The sequence below is a fragment of the Chenopodium album genome, chromosome 23 (assembly GCF_948465745.1).
Source record: "Chenopodium album chromosome 23, dcCheAlbu1.1, whole genome shotgun sequence".
NCBI lineage: Eukaryota > Viridiplantae > Streptophyta > Magnoliopsida > Caryophyllales > Amaranthaceae > Chenopodium > Chenopodium album.
The window spans coordinates 21,182,135-21,202,933 of NC_137856.1; the positions used below are offsets into that span (position 1 = coordinate 21,182,135).

Sequence of the window (20,799 nt, forward strand, 5' to 3'; positions counted from 1 at the left end):
GCCTTTACTTGTTGATGAAGAGATGAAGGGACGGCCTTTAAATCATGAAGCCAAGGGTGTCCCAATAGCAAGTTAAAGGATGCCTTAATATCCACTACTTGAAATGTGGTGGCATGCTCAATTGCAACCCGCCGTTATATTCATGGTAATTGTCCCTAGTGCTTAACGGCGTGAGTTATCATAAGCTCTTATGTCTTGGGTTGATGGGGATAAATCCTCATCTCTTATTCCTAACATTCTTGCGGTTCTAAGTGGGCACACATTAATTGCTGAACCATTGTCCACAAGAGTCATAGGAACGTTCATCCTTTTGCATATGACTGTGAGGTTTAGAGCTTTATTGTGTTTGTCACCTTCCGGTTGTAGATCCTTATCCGAAAAGGTAACTAAATTGATTGGACTTGGAAGATCACTCATGAGGAAGTTAGCAAGTCCCTCAGGAGTAGTGTCCGAATCTATGCCTACTTTAGCCAAAGCATCCATGACTGCAATTCTATGCTCTCGAGATGTGGCTAAGAGTTTCCATACGTTCATTTCCACTTTAGTCTTTTTTAACTGTTTGACAACATCGTTGTATTCTATAATAGGCACGGGAATTTGCTGAATAGAAGGTATAGGTTGTGTTGAAATGGGAGGTTGTACTCTTCCGGACCTGGTGAGGACATCTATGGGCGAATCTTCCTCGTCCCAAATGTCACTTACTGGGTATATTGTTGATAAAGGAGTCTCTTCAACATCTTTAAGGTAAACATCCTCATCATCACTGTCCCAAACTCCGTTAATCGTGGCATCTTGTGGAAGTTGAACCAATTTCTTTTCATCAATCAAACGTTGAACCAAATCCTTGAACTTGAAGCAGTGCTCTATTGTATGTCCCCCTGATTGATGATATGAACAATAGTATTTTTCCATTCTTTTTAGTGATTCAAATGGTCTCGGTTCGAGAGGTTGAATTTTACCATTCTCGGAGAGCATTTTGAACATGTTTGCATACGACGTCCCAATCGGAGTATATTTTCTATTATTCTTTCTGGGAGTGTCAATTACTTGGAGAGAAAATGGTTTCTTTTGTTTGGGTGGAAGTCTACTCTTAAGTAACTCATTTTTCTCTCTTATAGCCTCAAAGGTTTGTGATATCAATTTTTCCAATTCTGTCAATATTGATGTCAACGCCAATACCTCTTGCTTGGTTGCAGGTTCCTGGCCATGGAATTCGAGAGCATCTTCGAAGATTTCTTCTTCAATGGTCTCGATAGGCTCTATGAGGCTAGATGGATCCACTTGATTTTCTTCGTCGGAAATAGCCAAGGAATCCGACAGCGGTGCGGTATTGATACTTGGTTTCTTGCTTGCAGGGGGCAACGGGAGCTTGTTACTATCGATCAAGTCTTGAATGGCTTCCTTTAGCCTCCAACAATTTTCCGTAGGATGACCCCTACCTTGGTGATATCTGCAATGTGCATTTGGGTTCCAGCTAGCCGTTCTTCTTTCGACAGGTGGGTCCCCAAATGGTCCAATGGGAGTTATGAGACCTTTTGCGTGTAAGCGGTCAAATGCGGTGTCATAACTCATACCGATAGGAGTATAATTCTTCCTAAATGGTTTCTTTTGTCCTTGATTGTTGTTCATTGCCAAAACTTCATTTAGATTAAAGGTGCTAACATTGTTTGAGTGGGTAGATTTGGATGAAGAAGGATTGTCGTTCTTCTTATTTTTCCAGCCACTACTTGAGTTACTATTAGCAGCTTTTTGTTTAGCGAGGTCATCTTCAATATTAATTCCAATATCATAGACAGCCTTGAAGGTGTTTAAATTGCTTTGGTACCTAAGGTGCTTAGAATATTTTTCTTGGAGGTTCTTAATGAACATCCAGACAGATTCTTTCTCACTAGGTACTTCAACCATCTTTGCAGTAGTTTCCCTCCATTTATTAAAGAAGGAGGTGAAACCTTCATTTTCTTTTTGTTTTAGCATTTCTAGCTCTCTATGATCGGTTTCAACTTGTATGTTGCATTTATACCTTTCAATGAAAGCACTTACAATAGACTCCCAACTAGAGGTCTTTTCTTGATCAAGTGAAAAGTACCACTGTTGACATACAACTTCTAAAGATAATGAAAATACAGAGTGAAATGCTTTTCTATCTATCCCCTTAATGTTCATTACAGTTTCAAAAGCTCTTAAATGAAAATAAGGGTTGTCCATAGCCTTAAATTTAGGGATGTCATTGGGATTGAACTTTTGTGGGAGAAGGTCCTTATCCACCGAGACCCCTTGGGAGCTAATCTCTTGGAATCTAAAGTCGTTGGACAGTTTGCCCAAGCTTTCCTGGATTAGGTCCATTTGTTTCTGTTTTTCAGGATTACTTATTTGCAGTGATAGGTTTTGTAACATCTCAGCCAAGTTGGCTACCTGTCCCTTGACTTCATTAAGTTCTTCTTGACTAGCCATTGCCTTCTTAGCTTTCCTTTTCCTACCGATTGGTTTGTCAAAAAGTAAGACTTGAACAAAAGTGTTGTCCTTGATTAAACGCCCTTCCTTTCTTGCCCACGCGCTGTAAGTTAAACCATACTTGTTTTAATACTTGACTCTAATTGACTTGACTTTATGGTTTAAAAATTAGAAAGAATAGGCAAAAATGGGGTATATATCTTAAGGGAAATTTTAATGGAGTTTTAAAATTGGAGGATTAATATCCGACTTACCCCCCTAAAAAAAATGACGTAAAACACGCATTCAAGACTCTCTAGACATGGTCATAATGTGACAAACATGTTATGTGTGTGCTTTATGTGTGTGTGAGTGACATGCTTTGACTCGTAGTGTATGACCATTGGAATTTAAGTGCCTAAACTCAACTAAAGACTTAAACATGGTTTGAACCATTAATAAATTGATTAACCGATTAGTAGACTGTTTATTAGACTCGTCGTGATGACTCGAGCAAGAAAACTGGACTGTCGCTAAAACAACAGGACTGTCGCCACTGTTTAGAGCCTGTCGCCAGACGACAAAATTGTCGCCAAGCGATAAACACCAAACTGTAGCGCCACAGTCCAAATTTCTGTGCCATTGCTGGAACATTAATCTGGACTGTTTCCAGTAATTTTACTCTAAATGGACATGCCTAAAGCCGTACTAAGTCGAATTGATTAATTTATTAGCCTTTAATTAATTCAAAATTAATTAATTAGACAAAGTCCTTTTAGTCATTAGTCAATTTTATTTAGTCTTAATCACAAGTCAAACAAACGGTTAACACATATATAATATATACAAGCAAGGGTGCACAAGTAGTTCACATAGTCACAATATGATGAGTTTGCAACCTAACCATGGCTCTAGTTCTCTAAAGTTCGAGGATATGGGTTAAGTCAAAAAGGTCCATGGTTATGAATCTATATGCATTGCACACAAGCCTACCGGGAGGGTTGGAGCGAATGGACAGGATTCCGCGAGTTCGTGATGAAATCGAACTCGACTCCATGGTTTGGTGGATTCACAAACTTTGCACGTACCCAAATCTGAACTTTGCACATGATAGTGGCATATTCCATTGGGCAGGTGAAGCAGGAACCCCCAGAGGGTTATTTCCATATGTAGAACACATATGGGTTCAAAAAAGTGAGAAAAGGACTCAATCAATAAGTAAAATCAAGCCAACAATGCTAGAAATGGTTAAAGCAAAAAGGCAGACCCCTGGCTCGGTATTGGAAGAATTTGGCGCCAGACTACAGGGACTGTCGCCGCAAAAAAGCTCCTGTCGCCAAGCGACAGAACTGTCGCCAGGCGACATAAACTTTTTACGGGCGACAAGCCCTGTTTTCTAGATGCTAGTTCCTATATGCCTTGGGAAGTTTCTGTGTTCTTCGAATTTTCCAGATTTCACACAATCTTTTCGATTCTAGTCATGAAAGATATTTCTCAAATTTCCTACGTGTAAAATTCCTATGGGTTGACTCATGGGGTGCTCCCATGAGGACCTTCTATTGGCATCCTTGACATTTTCAAGGTCTATTGGTTCCTTCTCTTGGCCATCTGAGGCCACAGTGTCTTTAACGGCTGAGAGGTAGCACTCCCGAGCCGTCTTCTGATCCCCGTTCAGGGAACCTACAGAGCCTCCCGCTCATACTTGATGAGCATGAGAGATGGGATGATTACAGCCTTGGCTTCGTTGAGGGTTGGCCTACCAAGGATAATGTTGTAAGCGGTCAACTCCTCAACGACCAAGAATCTGACGACAACATGTCATCCCTGGCCATTTTCTCCTAGCCGGATGGGCAAGTCAATTCTTCCGGCTGGGTAGACCATCCCTCCCCCAAAACCAACCAAGGGGTGGGTGACCGGATGCATGTTGCTGACATTGTATTTCAGTTTCTGCAGGCACCGGAGGCTGATAATGTCCGACGAGCTGCCGGTGTCAATAAGGATCCGTCCAACCAGCTGGTTGGCGACCTTACATTCAATGACGACCGGGTCGTAATGCGGCGGCGGACGCTGCCCATGTCCTTCTCAGTTATGAGGACGTCTGGGAAGCTGGAACTGGCAGACGCCTACTCATCATCATCATCCTTGTCCATCTTTCGAAGATGGCTCTTGGTGCCTGTAGGGAATATTTCAAGCATTATGATAACCCCAAACTTGAACCCCACTGTGATCATACACTAAAGTACGGTGGCGTTCCAAAGGAAAGACAAAGAGCAAAAAGAGTCGCCAACAAGTTTTAGGAACTTGTAAACCCAAAAGACAATCCAAAAGGACCATCAACTACTCCATAAGGTCTTGAACCAAATAGGGTCCGGGGATGAGGGTACGAATCCAATCTACAAAAGAAAGGACCCGCCCTATAAAATAGGCCTCTACTTTGTTTAGCTCATATTCATGTGCGCTTTTCGAATAACATACAAACATTACATTAAACCTACCCTGTTTATCTATGTTGGTTGAATATTAATGCACAAATAAACTATTATTGGCGATCACTTGAGTTAAAATCACATTAGCCTAAACCAAATTAATAATTATCTTATTAAGCGCGATTTCAAGTACAAATTCCCTTTAACAATCATAAAAGGTGTAATCATGCAATAAGAATAAAATATATATCAAGCAACATAATAATAATAATCAATAACAATAATGATGATAATAACATGATAAGGCATAATAAAGCTTGATAATAATAGCAAGATCCTAGGCATGATACTAACAAGATTAATAACAAATCCTAGCATGTCACTAAGCAATAAAGATCAAAGTTTTAAACCTAACATGGTACTAACATGATAACATGATACTAGAAAGCATAAAATAATATCCTAACATGATACTAGGAATTAAATACATTAATAAACATGCTTTCTACATTGAAAGAGAGTAATAAGATTACATACTTTGAAGCCTCGTACCTCTTTCTAACAAAAAAATACACGAGTTAGTAAACTTCAATGAAAATAATAAAGAATAATTAAAGAATTAAATTGAAATCAAATTAAATAAAGTTTAGACTAGTTTTGGATTAAACCCTCAGAAAATATTAAACCTTGCACGTCTAGGGCGAAGGCAACTTCGAACTTGGCTAAGAGACTCTAAGTCTTGTGAATGCGGAATATTGTATGTGAAAAAGCTTGTTTAGAAAGAGAGAGAGAAAGAAAGCATATATTGCTCAAGAGAGAAAAGAGAGAATTAAGGAAGAGTTAATGAGAATTGATGATTCTGAAAACAAGGATTCGGACCCTATTTATAATGAAAATAGTCCGAAAAAACATAAAATTTGATAAGGAATAAAACTACACGCTGTCGCCAGGAATCGACTCTGTCGCGCGGCGACAGACTTGTCGTTTGGCGACAACCTGTATTAGCGCGTTTTCTTCACGCGGAATTCGATCTTTAATCAACTTGATCCACGGAATCCGTACAGAAGATAAAATATGTATTTTTTAAGATAATAAAACAATATTTTACTCCAAATAAAAGTCTATTTTAAAATAATTAATTATTAAATCTAATAATATTAGAATTAAAAAGAACTTTCTAGAAAATTATAATTAATCCTAATAATTTTAGGAATAATAATTAACATTGGGCCCTCCTCTAGATCATTGGGCCGTATTTAAATAATTAACCGGGCCCAGTTTAGTATTTTGGCCATAACTTCCTCAATATTCATCGGAATTGGGCTTATAATATATCGTTGGAAAGGTCTTTTCGAGCCCCATCCATCTACACTATTATTGGACCTTAATTATGGACCAAAATAAACTGGTTTGGCTATTTTCAAATAAATAAAGTCATTTTCAAAAACAGAGAGAAGAGAACTTTAATTAAAACTAAACCGCAACACTTGACTTTCAACCACTTTCACCTAATTCGATAATGGTTCAACGTGAAAGGCATTCATCATTGGGTTTGGTTTTGGGGAGACACAAATGGGTGTCTATAGTGCCCCGGATGGTAGGGCCACCACAAGAAAATCCACCTGCTATTGTGTAAACCGGATCCTTGTCGGTATCCAAGCTACTAGTAGGCTGATGGGTAGTCTTGGGGACTAACCCTTGTTTTTCTTCTTTGCCCCAGCTGGGGACTTAGAAATGTAGGACTTCATAAGCCCTTTGTCAGCCAGACGGTCCAACGTCCGCTGTAGACTGAAGCAGTCGTTGGTGTCATGGCCAACCTCCTCATGGAACTGGCAAAATTTATTTTTGTTCCGTGTCTGGATGGAACTCTTCATTGGATTCGGCTTCTCAATGGATAGCCGGTCCTTTGACTCCATGAGGATGGAGTTACAGTCTTTGTTAAACTCGTACTTGTGAACGTACGGTTTAAACTCTCTCTTTTTCTTCTGGGACGGCTGGTTAGAGTCACTAATCGCCCAGACTTCTTTTCTCTTTTTGCTCTCTTCTTTCTTGTTGGCCGGCTGAGCAGACCGACTTTCTTTTTGTTTGTCAGACTTCTTGGAGTCTGACTGACTACTAGGCGTGCAGAGGTCGGTAGCTTGAATATAGCTCTCCGCCTCCCTCAGGGCCGCCTGTAGCATAAATGCCCCTTTTCTGACAAGGTCGAACTTAAAAGCCGACCCGTCTCTTAGACCCTTAAAAAAGTCTGTAAAAGCTACCTCGTCAGACAGTCCCTGGATCTGGATTCTGACCAGGTTGAACCGCCTGACATATGAGCGTAGCCCTTCCTTCTCACCCTTCTTAACGGTGCTCAAATCAAGGCTCGTTTTCTTAGCAGGGATGTTCATTGAGAAGTTGGTGGCAAACAAGAAGGCTTGCTTGTTGAAGCAGTCAATTGAGTCAGCTGGCAAGTTGCCAAACCATTGTTGGGCAATGCCCTTCAATGTAGCCGTGAAACATCGACACCAGGTGGCATCGTCCCATCCCTGTAAGCACATGAGGTTGGTGGTACCATCATAGGTGCCCACAAACACATTTTTAACCTTGGACGGCTGAGCCGCCTTGGTTATATTCTTGGCAAACGCAGAGGGTTGTTCACCAAGGTTGAGCAGCCGGAGCTGCCAGTCCAAAGGCTGGACGGTGTTGTATGCCGCCTGTCCTCCAAAAGGAGGAGGCTGCATGAACTGTAGGCCATATTGCCCATACTGCGCCTGTCCGACTCTCAAGTAAGGATTGTGAGTTCCTTACAGAAGTTTCTTTGAAGATGTCTGGAAAGCTCGAAGTAGAGGTTGACTTAGACAGTTGCTGGTTTCTCCTCCGCTCAATGATGTGTCGAGCGTCGGAGGCTGTTTTCTTGCTGGCCCCCGGCTGTTCATGCCGAGGTTGCCTCTGAGGACCAGTAGGTAGTAGAATTTTTTACCATTCAAGTCTGGAGGCCATCCTCTCCTTTTCCCTCTCTTTGTCTTTGGGATGGGGAGTTGCCGCCTGTCCTTGACGGCCTTTTTCTTCCCAGGAGTGGGAGACTTCTTAGCCGGCGGACTCTTGCTAGAGCCTGCCTTTTTTTTGTTGATCATGGCCTTGATTTCACCCTTGAAAGAGTTCATGAATTTCATGAGCTCATCCCGGGTGACTGGGGCTTGACCTCTGACTTTTTGGATTTCCCCTTATGGCCTTCCAGAGGGCCGCCTGCTTGGGCCCGCCTGGTCAAGATTGCGCTCCAATTTATCTTTGGAACGCTTGTACTTGGACATGAAGGACCCATCCTTTGTGGTATAGGTCTCCACGTCATCATCATCTTCATCATCAGCTTCATCCTCAGTGACGACCTCAAGCGGAGGCCGAGGGAACGACTGAGGGATTCCAGAACCTCCCAGCTGAGATGCCGGTTGAGGGTTTTCTTGGTTATCCGGTTGTATAACCGGTTGTAAGTTTGTAGGATCAGGAAGGGTTACAGACTCTCCAACCATCTTTAAGGTACTCTGCCCACAGACGGCGCTAAATGTTTTGGGTGTTTTTGTCCCTCGGGAGAGTTACAGCTCGAAGACTAGTCCGGTGCGGCTTGTACCTGCAAGACAAACGGAGATACCAGTTGGTAGGTGCTCCGCCTCCGACGATCAAGTTAGTAACTTGAAAGGAGAGAAAAAGGTGCAGAAATTTAAATAGGTGGGGATCTGCTCGGATTCCAAGCTCAGATATCTCTATCAAAGGGACAGTTTGTAATAAAATGGTAAAACGTGCCCTCCAAAAGAGGGGAATCTCCCAATTTATAGGGTCCTCGAGAATTGTGCCCCTGATTAGGTCACAGAACCCTAATCAGTGGTGGGCTGCGCCGTTTTGCGGCTTTCTCGGGATTTGGGCCTGAAGGCCGTCATTTCCCAAATATCTGGGATGACACGTGTCAAGCAGGGATAAGTCCACTTTGGACCACCCTGGGGCTGACACGTGTCACCCTCTAGTTGGTCCACATGGCTGGGTAAAATTACCCTAAACAGATGTAGCAAAAACTCACTAATGGTGTCAAATTGACTATAGGGAGCAACTACCAAGCATGCCGCAAACAAGTAGAATCCGGCTTCATGATCCTCCTAGTTCAAACCAACTACCCTAGCATACACCTATCCTAGAGTCAACCGAACATAGTCTCAAACCGTGCATACCTTTACCACATAGGAAGAAAATCATGCAAAAGACAAAGTCCAATGTACAAAGTCCAATTCAAAAAGAAATTAAAATGAAAAATATGCCTCAAAATCATACCACAAATAAGAAAGAGAAATAAAAGAAAATAAAAGAAAAGAAAGGTAAAAGAAAAGAAAGGAAAAGAAAAGGAAACATAGCCAAAGGATAATAGGAGAAAAATGATGAAATGGACTAGAAAGCAAGTTACATGAAAATCTCAATCGACAAACAAGTGATCGAATGACATCATCGTCATCGATCCCAAACACATTACGTGTTAACAAGCATTCATCCTCGAACCATTCAACTCCTCCTAAACTGAACCTAGTCTATGCAGCCAAAGAAAAATAAAGAGAAAAATTAGAAAGGTCTCACCGGGCTCTCCATGCTTAGCAAAAATAAACGAGGGCGAAAACGAACCACCTCCGTTGTAATCCAAGACCAAAAGCATCGTCGAGAGACCACGTGAGAAAAAGAAAAATAAAAGAAGCTATATACAAAGAAAATGGTCAGTAACTTCCAAATAAAATCAGCCAAAAATCCGGCAGCATAATGACAACGTATCAAAAATATATATCAGTGGACAGAGAAATATCAGAAAATCAGATTGGAAACATCATCATCAAAACCAGCAGAATAACGGTAGAGCAATCAGACAGGAAATTAGAGCAAATCATCATCAGGAAACTAACAGAACTATCATTAGAGAAACAGTTGTGCAGATAGAGGACATGGAGACTGAGAAGCAACAATGCCAAATGAACCACTAGCAAGTGGAAGGACATGCAAAACACAACCAACCTAAAATAACTCCCCCAAACTAGAAATGAGCTACCCCTCCCCCAAGCAAATCATAAAACAAGCATAAGAGGGGGGGGGGGTAGCCAACATGGCTCATTCGGCACTATGGTAGGGGGTAGAGCTAGAACTCCCCCCACCAATGTTGTAGACGACACTGTGAACCAAATCCTTCCCCTTGGCCCTACCCATCCTCCTAAGGGCATCAGCAGCAAAGAAATGGGACCAATCATCAAAACGGGTGGGCCCGAACGACCCCATCTCCCCTCGGTCTTAGGGGAAGGGAAAGGAGCAGGGTTAGCAGGATCATACGCCCAGTCACACCCTCCCGGTCTCCTATAGTCATAATCCCCCTAGAGGTCTCACGAATGGCACTATGTGCCACATGGGAACCCTTCCAATAAGGATAACAAAGACGGGGTCCAACGGCCTTATCATAAGGCTCCTATTGAGGGATAGGTCCCTCTTGGACCGGGAGGAAGGGGTAGTTCAAATAAGGCTCAATTTCCCCCCTTAAAACATGAAAATCATAAACCCTCCTAGCATGAAAGTTAAAACTACCCTCCATACAACCATTCCCCATAGAAGAGGAAGAAGACAAAGCAAAAGTAAGGGCATTAATCTTTGCATGCAAACTAGACAAATCATGCATGGAAGGAGAAGTAGGAGAAGGAGGGGGACTAGGGTTACCTCCCTTTGATGAAGATGCCTTAGACTTGGGAGGAGCACTCCCCTTAGGAGGTAAAGAGACCCGACGGAGGGAACTAGGAATATCCCTTTTGCATGGCTTCCAAGGGTAGACCGACTCCATGTCTCTCACCATTGAACCTTCATAGGGAATGAGACACCAATCCGTGGTGCGAGATACCTTCCAAATAAATAAGTCCTCCATGATAGTCCGCTCAATGAATTTTTGGTTGATTAATGCAAAGGTGCTCAAAAGATATGAGGGAGTCTTCTCTCTTGTGTCTTGAATTGGTTGAAGCTTTTCAATCATAGCACCATACTTTTTCTAAAGAGACAAAACAATGATGGTAATCATTCCTCCAATTTGAATGGTACCGGAGAGAAAAAACCCGTCTCGGATATCAATGAAACGATCGAGCAAATGCCTTGCAAAATCAATAACTTCAATTTCTTCATCCTTCGGTTGATCCGCTAACCAAAGCCAACTAAGCTCTTCTTGAGACATCGCTCCAAGTTATTCCTTGGAGAAGAAAGCATATGTTAGGATTCGGCTAAAGTAGCGCATTGCTCCGTGAATGATTGAAGCGGACTTTGAATTTTGAGCTCGGTAGGAGTCTTCAAAAGATATACTATCCCACCAATCGTTCTCATCATACTTGTGGTCCTAGTGAAGAGTCTCATAGGCCGGATATATCAATGGAAGACCTTCGATTGGCTCCGGAATATGAAACATCTCGTCGAGGTAAGAAAGTGGGATAGAATGGTCTTCGTTGAAAACTTGAAAGAATAGTGTAGGAGACTCATTATCATCGTCACCACCACCATGAACATCTAGCGATGAAAGGAACTCATATGTAAGCCGAGGGAAAGTTGGAGAATTTAGATCAATGAAGTTCTCAAGGCCCAAATTCCTTGCTAGCATCCTTACGTCTTCGTCAATCCCCAAGAGTGTAGTAGTCTCTTGATCATAGAATCTAGTGGAGTAAAGTTTCCTTGATGATAGACTTGCAAATCGATCCCAATAATGCTTCTTAACTCTAAACCGTATACCATAAGTCTCCTTAATAGAAGAAGGAGGCTCAAGTATATCTCGAGGGTTGGAAGGTTTGGCACGCTTTGTTCTACGAGGACCAACAATCTACAAACAACAAACAAAGAAAAGGGCTTCAAAAATAGCAAATAATGTGCCAAAAACCAATCATGATAATGGGAAACAAACAAAGTTCACAAAAATCAAAGAGGTGAGCAAATATTCAACTCAATTGAACAATGCACAATCAAACCACAATAATTGTCACAAATTTTGTCCCATAACACAATTAGTTGAAGCAACATTACATCTTATGACTAGCAAACCCTTGTCAACATGAACACCATCTACACTAACAATAAAAACCACAAACTAATCTATACACAAATCCAACAAAATTCATGCCAAAATATTCAATTTGCTCAAGTAATACCATCATCATAACAAAAATCAACACCATCAACATCATCATCTTCATTACCATCAACCATTGAAGCAAGTAGTAGCAATAATAGAAATGTAAGTAAAGGTGGTATCAACCAAAATCAAAATCTCATAAATCATAAAAATTGAAAATTTATCACATAATTCATGCAATTACACCTTCAACTTATAAAAAACAAAAGAAAATAACAAGAAAAATACTACTACTCACCAACATCTCCAACAACATACTACCAAGCTTCAATTGAAAAATACCCAAAATTTTCAAACTAAGGAGAGAGAAAATTACCTTGAATGTGTTAAAGTGAAGATTTGAGCAACAAAGACTTGAAGATTATGGACTTTGATAAATAAACAATGAGAAATATATGATGAAGATGAAGGAGGAACTAGAGCAATACCAATAGATCTAGAGGGGGAAAATAGAATGAAGTAGGAGAGAGAAGGAGGAGAGAGAATCGGCTTAAGGGGGGGGGGGGGGAATAAGGGGTGCCACGAGCCCAGAATGTGCGGCCGCACATAGACATGGTGCGCCCGCACACGCCTCGTGTGCGGCCACACATACCCTGTGTGCGGCCGCACATACCCTGTGTGCGGGCGCACCTACGAGGGTTTTTCTCCCCCTTTTTCCTTCCTCCCTCACCAAGGTGCGCCCACCTATATGATGGTGATGAGGAACCATATAGGCAGTAGCAAACCTTCATATTGGTGACTATAAAGCATGAAAATCAATAATTTAATCACAAGTACTCACCAAGCTCCATACTTACACAATTTTCCAACTCAAGAAATTGGACAAATTTACCTCAAAAATGGCATCAAAGTTGTTGGAAATCAACTCAAACAAACCTACAACACAAAACACAACAAGATTAAGACACAAAAACATCATCAAATCACAAAGAAAAATCAAAAGAAAAGGAGAAAAAGTAAGAAAACTCGGGTTGCCTCCTGATAAGCGCTTATTTAAAGTCTTAAGCTTGACATTCTCCACCATTTTCAAGGTGGATCATAGAGATTCATATCATGAATGACTCCCACAAAGACTCCATCATAGTAACGCTTGAGCCTATGTCCGTCTACCTTAAAAGTCCTTGAAAGATCCAAAGGCGAAATTTCAATAGAACCATTTGAGAACACATCTTGCACAACAAAAGGACCGGTCCAACGAGACATCAACTTTCCGGGAAAAAGCCTCATTTTTGAATTGTAGAGAAGCACCTTATCCCCCGGAATGAACTCTTTCTTCTCAATTAGCTTATCATGCACCTCTTTGGTTCTAGCCTTATACAAGCTAGCACAATCATAGGCATCAAAACGAAGCTCTTCCAATTCATGCAAATCCAACCAACGTTGTTCACCCTCACTAGCCAAATCAAAATTAATCTTCTTGATTGCCCAATGAGTGCGGTGCTCAAGCTCCACCAGAAGATGACAAGACTTCACATAAACCAAGCGATAAGGAGTGGTACCTATAGGAGTTTTGAAAGCCGTTCTATATGCCCACAAAGCATCATCAATCTTGTTTGCCCAATCTTTCCTACTCCTTGCAACCGTCTTCTCAAGAATCAACTTAATTTGACGATTAGATACCTTAACTTGCCCATTGGTTTAAGGATGATAAGGAAGACCAAATCTTTGGTTCACTCCATGCTTCTTCAACATTTTCCGGAAAGCATAGTGCACAAAATGAGAGCCATTGTCACTTATAACCGCCTTGGGAATGCCAAACCTTAGGAATATAATCTTCTTGAACAACTTCATCACCACCTTATGGTCATTAGTTGGAGAAGTAATGGCTTCAACCCACTTTGACACATAGTCAACGGCAACAAGAATATCTTAATTCCCAAAAGAAGATGGAAAAGGACCCATGAAATCTATACCCCAAACATCAAAGATTTCCAACTCAAGAATTGGTTGTTGGGGCATCTCATTTCTTTTTGAAATATTCCCGGTCCTTTGGCATTGATCGCAACTCTTGACAAATTCCCAAGCATTCTTGAAGAGGTTTGGCCACCATAACCCACATTGAAGCACCTTAGAGGTCATTCTTAAAACACCCATATGACCACCACTAGGATCCGAGTGGCACATCTTCAAAACATTTGGTATTTCCTCATTTGGCACACACTGGCGCAACAATCCATCTACACCTCTTTTATACAAGATCGGCTCATCCCACACATAGTGTCTAGCTTCTCTCTTGAGCTTCCTCCTTTGATTGTTGGAAAAAGAAGGAGGGAACTCCCCACAAGCAAGAAATTTCACCAAATCGGCAAACCAAGGGAGCTGCTTCACATTAATAACATACAATGAATCATCCAACATCCGATCCTCAATAGGGGATCCATCATCTTGAACTTGAAAATCCTCAAGCCTAGATAAATGATCCGCAACCACATTTTCCGCACCTTTCTTATCCTGGATCTCAAGATCTAAAGATTAAAGCTCAAGAACCTAACGAATCAACCTTGGTTTGGATTCCTTCTTCCTAAAGAGATACTTCAAAGCCGCATGATCGGTAAAAACTATAGTCTTAGACCCCAACAAATAACAACGGAACTTCTCAAAAGAATGAACAATTGCTAAGAATTCCTTTTCCGTTGTTGTGTAATTCCTTTGAGCACCATTAAGGGTCTTCGACATATAATAGATGACATGAAGCTTTTTATCAATTCTTTGACCGAACATACCTCCTATGGCCGTATCACTAGCATCACACATAAGCTCAAAAGGCAAATCCCATCTAGGAGCTTGGACAATAGGAGTGGAAGTCAAAGCTTTCTTCAATTTATTAAAAGCTTCCAAACAAGCATCATCAAAGACAAAATCAACATCTTTTTGGAGAAGATCATTTAAAGGCTTAGCAATGAGAGAAAAGTCTTTGATAAACCTTCTATAAAACCCGGCATGGCGCAAAAACGATCTTACTCCCTTCACATTACCCGGAGGTGGAAATTTCTCTATCACCTCAATCTTGGCTTTGTCAACTTCTATGCCCTTGTGAGGAATCTTGTGTCCAAGAACAATCCCTTCTTCTACCATGAAGTGGCATTTTTCCCAATTAAGCACCAAGTTGACCTTTTCACATCTCTCAAGACACTTTTCAAGATTTTTGAGGCAATCCTTAAATGAAACTCCTCCCACGGAAAAGTCATCCATGAAAACCTCCATTTCCTCTTCAAGCATGTCCCCAAAAGTGCTCATCATACACCTTTGAAAGGTCGCCGGAGCATTACACAATCCAAAGGGCATTCTTCTATATGCAAAAGTACCATAGGGGAATGTGAAGGTTGTCTTTTCTTGATCCTCGGGATGAATAGGAATTTGAAAGAATCCCGAATATCCATCAAGGAAGCAATAGAATTTGTGCCTTGTCAACCTTTCAAGCATTTGGTCAATAAAAGGGAGAGGGAAGTGATCCTTCTTGGTTGATGTGTTTAGACGTCTATAGTCTATACACATCCTCCAACCAGTAACTGTTCTAGTTGGAATGAGTTCACCTTTCTCATTCTTAACTACGGTCATACCCCCCTTCTTAGGAACGACATGCACGGGGGAGACCCACCTTGAGCTTGAGATGGGGAATATGATTCCCGCATCCAAAATCTTGGTGATCTCTTTCTTTACTACTTCTCCCATTTGGGGATGTAGTTTCCTTTGTCGTTCAATAGAAGGTAGGGTGCCCTCCTCAAGTGTTATGTGGTGTGTACACAAGGCAGGGCTTATGCCTTTAAGATCATCAATTGTGTACCCCAAAGCACCTTGGTGCTTTCTCAAGACACCACATAACACTTGAGCTTGGCTCTTACTCAAGGATGCACTAATAATAACGGGATAAGTAGAATTAGGGCCTAAGAATTCATACCTAAGGTGTGATGGTAGAGATTTAAGCTCTACCATGGGAACACCTTTACCTTCTTCGATTAAGGCCACATGCAAAGCATCTTGACTTGATATCCCCATACAAATTTGATCATCACTCCCTTTATTGCCTCCATCAAGCAAATCTTCATACAATTGCACCTCCTTGCTTGGGATACCTATCTTTTCCTTATTCAACAAAACACATTCAAGAGGATCATTAGATGTGAGCAAGTGCTCATGCATGGATTGCACAATGTTATCAAGAACTTCAACTCTCATGTAATTCTCAAAAGAAGAAGAGGGATATTTCATGCCTTCATTCAAATCAAATTCAACTACCTCCTCTCCAATCTTAAGAGAAATCTTAGCACTTTTAACATCTATCATAGCCCGCGATGTAGCAAGTAATGGTCTACCTAAGATGATAGGTATAGTAGCATCTTCATCCATATCCAACACTACAAAATCGACCGGAATGAAAAATTTCCCAACCCTCAAAGGAACATCTTCTACCTTCCCCTTTGGAATCTTAATCGATCTATCGGCTAATTACAAGGTAATCTTGGAAGGTAAAAGTTCTCCTAGACCTAATCTTTGATAAACCGAGTATGGCATAAGGCTAACACTAGCTCCTAAGTCACATAGGGCATTATCAATTTGAGTCTTATTAATGGCACAAGATGATAAGTGTTTTATTTGTGCACTTATCATGGCTTTCTAAACACAATTTTGTACTCTTTCCCCTACTTTAATCCCTTTCTCTAACTCCTCTTGTGCTAATTTGCATCTTTTAGCTTCCCCGTTTCTTTATATGTGTGTGCTCGTGCTTGTAGGTACGATGAAAAATGGGCTAAATAGCATTAGCATGAAGAAATACTCTTTGGAAGCAAAGGAAAGCAGGAGCGGGCGTGCAGCATGTTAGGAGCGGGCGCTTCTGCCTGAACTGCCACATTCTGCCTCCCCTGCACTTTTAGGAGCGGGCGTGCACCTAAATATATAGGAGCGGGCGCTCCTCCCTCTTCTCATATCGAAAGATGGGGTTTTGGAGTGAGTCCTTTCTTGTGCAATTAGATTATGCTACTTTCATGATTTTGGATGTTTGGTTTCATTGAGTAGGTTGCTTTAGTATGGTAATTAGGTGAGAAATCCCAATTATTTGAGCTTCATGCTAGTTCGGAGCGATCGAGAGACAAACTCGAGCTAGAAACCCACCTCCTATCCTTGAGACTTAATCCTTATCGTGTTAGTGCTTAATCTAGGGAGTACTTATGTTGTGACTTTGAAAGAAGACAATGCTAAGTCCCTTTTCTATCTTCTATGTGTGCTCATGATTCATCCTTGTTATTGATTCCTTAGCTTTGGTTGGTGTTGAATCCCGTTTCCCCTAGCGCTCTTTTATATAGTAGCTAACCATTCAAAACCCAATTAGTGACCGAATTAGCTTACAACCGTTTCATACTCTTGGTGTTCTTCACCCATTCCCTGTGGACACGATCCTCTACTTACCCTAGACTTGTCTTAGGTTAGTTTAGGTAAAAATATTGTTTGGTTTAGGGTTATTGTCCAACAACCGATTTTCCCTCTACCACAATGGCGTCGTTGCCGGGGATTGGCGTTAAGCATTGAGTTACTTTTGAGATATGTGAGACTAGTTCATTTGTATAGCTTTATTTTTCCTTGTTTTCTTTGATTAACCTACTAATCTCCCATCTAGTCTTCTTTGTTTATGCCCAAACGCAGTAATAGGACACTTCCTCTTGTGCCGTTAAATCTCAAACTTGAAAAAGTGGTAAGGGAAAATCGAAGAGAAAAGAGGGCGATAGCTAGTGGTGCCACATCAAGTGAGGCACAAGTGGTAGTTGAGTCCGATCATTCTAGTTCTAGTGAGTCTAGTGGAGACACCATTCCATTAGAGTCACCAAGGACAAATTCTCCAACTTCTCCACCTCTTTACCAATTTGAAATGGCCGCTCCGAACAAGACTTTAAGAGAGTTTAGTGTTCCTCCTCCATATCAAGAAGCAAGTGGGATTGCTACTCCCGCTATTGAAGCAAACAATTTTGAGATAAGGCCCGCCCTTATCACCTTGATAGAGGGTCATCAATTCTCCGGGGCAAAGCATGAAGATCCCATTGCACATCTCAAGCAATTCACACGATATTGTAGCACCGTGAAGGCAAATGGGGTTACTCCGGAGTACATTCTCTTAAGCATGTTCAAATTCTCTTTAACGGGCAAGGCAAGTGATTGGCTTGATAGATTGCCTCCGAACTCATTGAACACATGGAATGAGGTGACTTCGGCATTCTTTGGGAGGTTCATTCCTATTGGAAAAACGGCGGGGTTAAGGTCCAAGATTTCAAACTTTCAACAAGAGCCCGATGAGTCTCTTTATGATGCTTGGGAGAGATTCAAGAGCTACCAACAACAATGCCCCCACCATGGCATGGAAGATTGGCTCTTGCTCCATGGGTTTTATAGAGGTCTCTTGAGATCGGACCGCATACTCTTGGATGGGGCATCGGGAGGACCTATCATGAACAAGCCACCCACGGAGGCACTAAAGATCATAGAGGAAGTAGTTCAAAACTACACCGATTGGAGCCCCAATGAGAGAAGCACTTCCAAGAAAGGAGGAAAGTATAAGGTAAATGCTATAAAAATAATTAATTCAAAATTAGATGCTTTATCTTCTAAGTTTGATCAATTGGAACCCTCTGCTCTATCCCCTTCCCCACGCCAAAATTTGCATGCATCTAGTTCTTTAAACGATAACATGTCAATACAAATGATGTCTTGTGATGCTTGTGGAAGTGATGATCATGTGACTTCGGAATGCTATTTGCTAAATGATTCATGCTCCCCTTCCCCTTCCATGGAACAAGTAAATGCAATCAACAATGGTCTACCAATCCTAGGTATGACCCTTATTCCAACACCTACAATGAGGGATGGAAACATCACCCAAACTTTGGTTGGAAAGGGGGCCAAACCCAAGGAAATGGTCAAGGTGAATATAGTGGCCAAAGGAATGTTCAAATTAATCAAGGAAACTATAGGAACCAAGGTAATGGTAACTATGTGTCAAACAACCAAGTTAATCAACAAAATGACAATAGGTATTACCAAAGAGGTCAATATTCGTCTAATCATAACCCACCCGGTTTTAATGGAGGAAATAGACCTACCCTTGCTCCTATCCCTCAACCTCCTCTCCAACTTCAAGCTCCTCCTCCTAAGTCAAGTCTAGAAACAACAATGGAAAAATTTGTTAATGCTCAAACCAAGAAAACCAATGACTTAGAGGAGTCTATCAAGCAAGTGCAAGTCCTCAATAAGATGCTAGAAACTCAATTAGTTAATGCACTTAAAAGTAACAATTCTTGCACCTCTTCTCCTAGTCAAGAAGAACATTGTAAGGCAATCATGACTAGATGTGGGACTAGCATAGATGAAACTCCACCCATGAGCTTGCAAAAAGAGAGTGAGAATGAGGAGGTTAGAGAGGAAAAACAATGTGAGGAGTTTAAGTCAAGTGAGGATGAGATGGTTGTCATGAGTGAGTCCACCACGGTGAGCTTAACCGAAAATTGTAGTGCAATTATCAAAAACCACTCTCCCACTAAACTAAAAGACCCCGGAAGTTTCTCTATTCCTTGCTCTATTAAGAACATTTACTTTGAGAATGCCCTATGTGATCTAGGAGCTAGTGTGAGTTTGATGCCTTTTTCGGTTTATGAGAAGCTTGGTATAGGTGGTTTGGCACCCACTAATGTCACTCTTCAACTTGCCGATGGATCGATCCACCAAATTCCCTAAGGGTAAGGTTAAGGATGTCCCTCTCAAGGTAGGTAATTTCACCATTCCGGTTGATTTTATTGTGTTAGGAATGATGGAAGATGTCCTCACCGCTATTATCCTAGGTCGGCCTTTCTTAGCAACGGGTGGTGCAATCATTGATGTAAGGGAAGGAAAACTCACATTAAATGTGGGTGATGATGAATTTTGTCTTACTATTGACCCTAAGAGAGGATGTCCTTCCCCCATGAAAGATTGCATGACCTTAGAGGCTATTAGTGATAATGATTTACATATGTTGAGAATGCTTTGTGCTACCAATCCTCTTTTCAATGTCCATGAGTCAAAGCAAGGTTTGGATAGGTTTGATGAGGTGATTGCCATGCTTGCTTGCCTCAAGACTATGCTTGAAGATGGTGAGTCCGATGCTCACAAGGATGAAGAGGGTGACATCAAGGCTTTCAAGAAGAAGAGGAAGGGAAAGTCAAAGAGAAAAAGGAAGAAGGATTCAAAGAAAAATGATGAAAATGAATTTGTTGTAGGTGTTAGTCAAGAAAACAATTTGGTTTTGCCCAAGATGGCAAGTTGTAACAATGAAAACAATGGTGACAATTTGGTTTCAAACTTTATCCCACCTTGAGGATTTTTTCAAATTTGCGTCAAGCTAGTGACGTTAAAGAAGCGCTCCCGGGAAGCAACCCGAGTATTTTTGCTTTTACTCAAGAAAAAGAAAAAAAAGAGAGAGAGATATGAAAGAGCTTAAACTAACACTTAACATTTTAAATGTTTTGTTAAGTGCTTTGTTTTGTTGTAGATAATTTGCTAAAGGATAGCAGAAAATAGGCAGATTCAGCAATTAAAGATAGGAGCGGGAGCTCCAAACGGAGAGCACGCCCGCTCTACCTTCATTCAAAAGAGGCAGAAACTACAACAGCATTAGGAGCGGGCGCTCCTTGCCACCTGCACGCCCGCTCCTAACGAAGCAAAAGCAAGCAGAATGCCTGCTACAGCCTGGGAGCGGGCGCTCCAATATACCTGCACGCCCGCTCCTATGTTCAGCTCTCGAAAAAAAAAATTTGAGTTTTGAAAACTAGCAGA

At 41.3% G+C, this 20,799-nt stretch overlaps 1 protein-coding gene and 1 non-coding gene across 2 annotated transcripts; one reads left to right on the plus strand and one right to left on the minus strand.

The window, feature by feature from the left end:
* The first annotated feature begins 17,629 nt into the window (after positions 1-17,629).
* On the plus strand, positions 17,630-19,722 carry LOC145607113 (uncharacterized). Its single transcript, XM_081662875.1, has 2 exons — positions 17,630-18,936; positions 19,023-19,722. The coding sequence occupies exons 1-2, from the start codon at positions 17,630-17,632 to the stop codon at positions 19,720-19,722; spliced, it is 2,007 nt and encodes a 668-aa protein (XP_081519001.1).
* On the minus strand, positions 18,245-18,351 carry LOC145609903 (small nucleolar RNA R71). The gene has a single exon (XR_014106172.1). It is a non-coding gene; the product is annotated as a small nucleolar RNA R71 (small nucleolar RNA).
* Positions 19,723-20,799: the final 1,077 nt, after the last annotated feature.

Bases quoted from the DNA above. Each gene is read 5' to 3' on its own strand.
- LOC145607113 (XM_081662875.1), top strand. From the start codon at position 17,630: ATGCCCAAACGCAGTAATAGGACACTTCCTCTTGTGCCGTTAAATCTC. The intron at 18,937-19,022 runs GTTCAAATTAAT...AAATGACAATAG, and splicing joins AATATAGTGGCCAAAGGAAT to GTATTACCAAAGAGGTCAAT.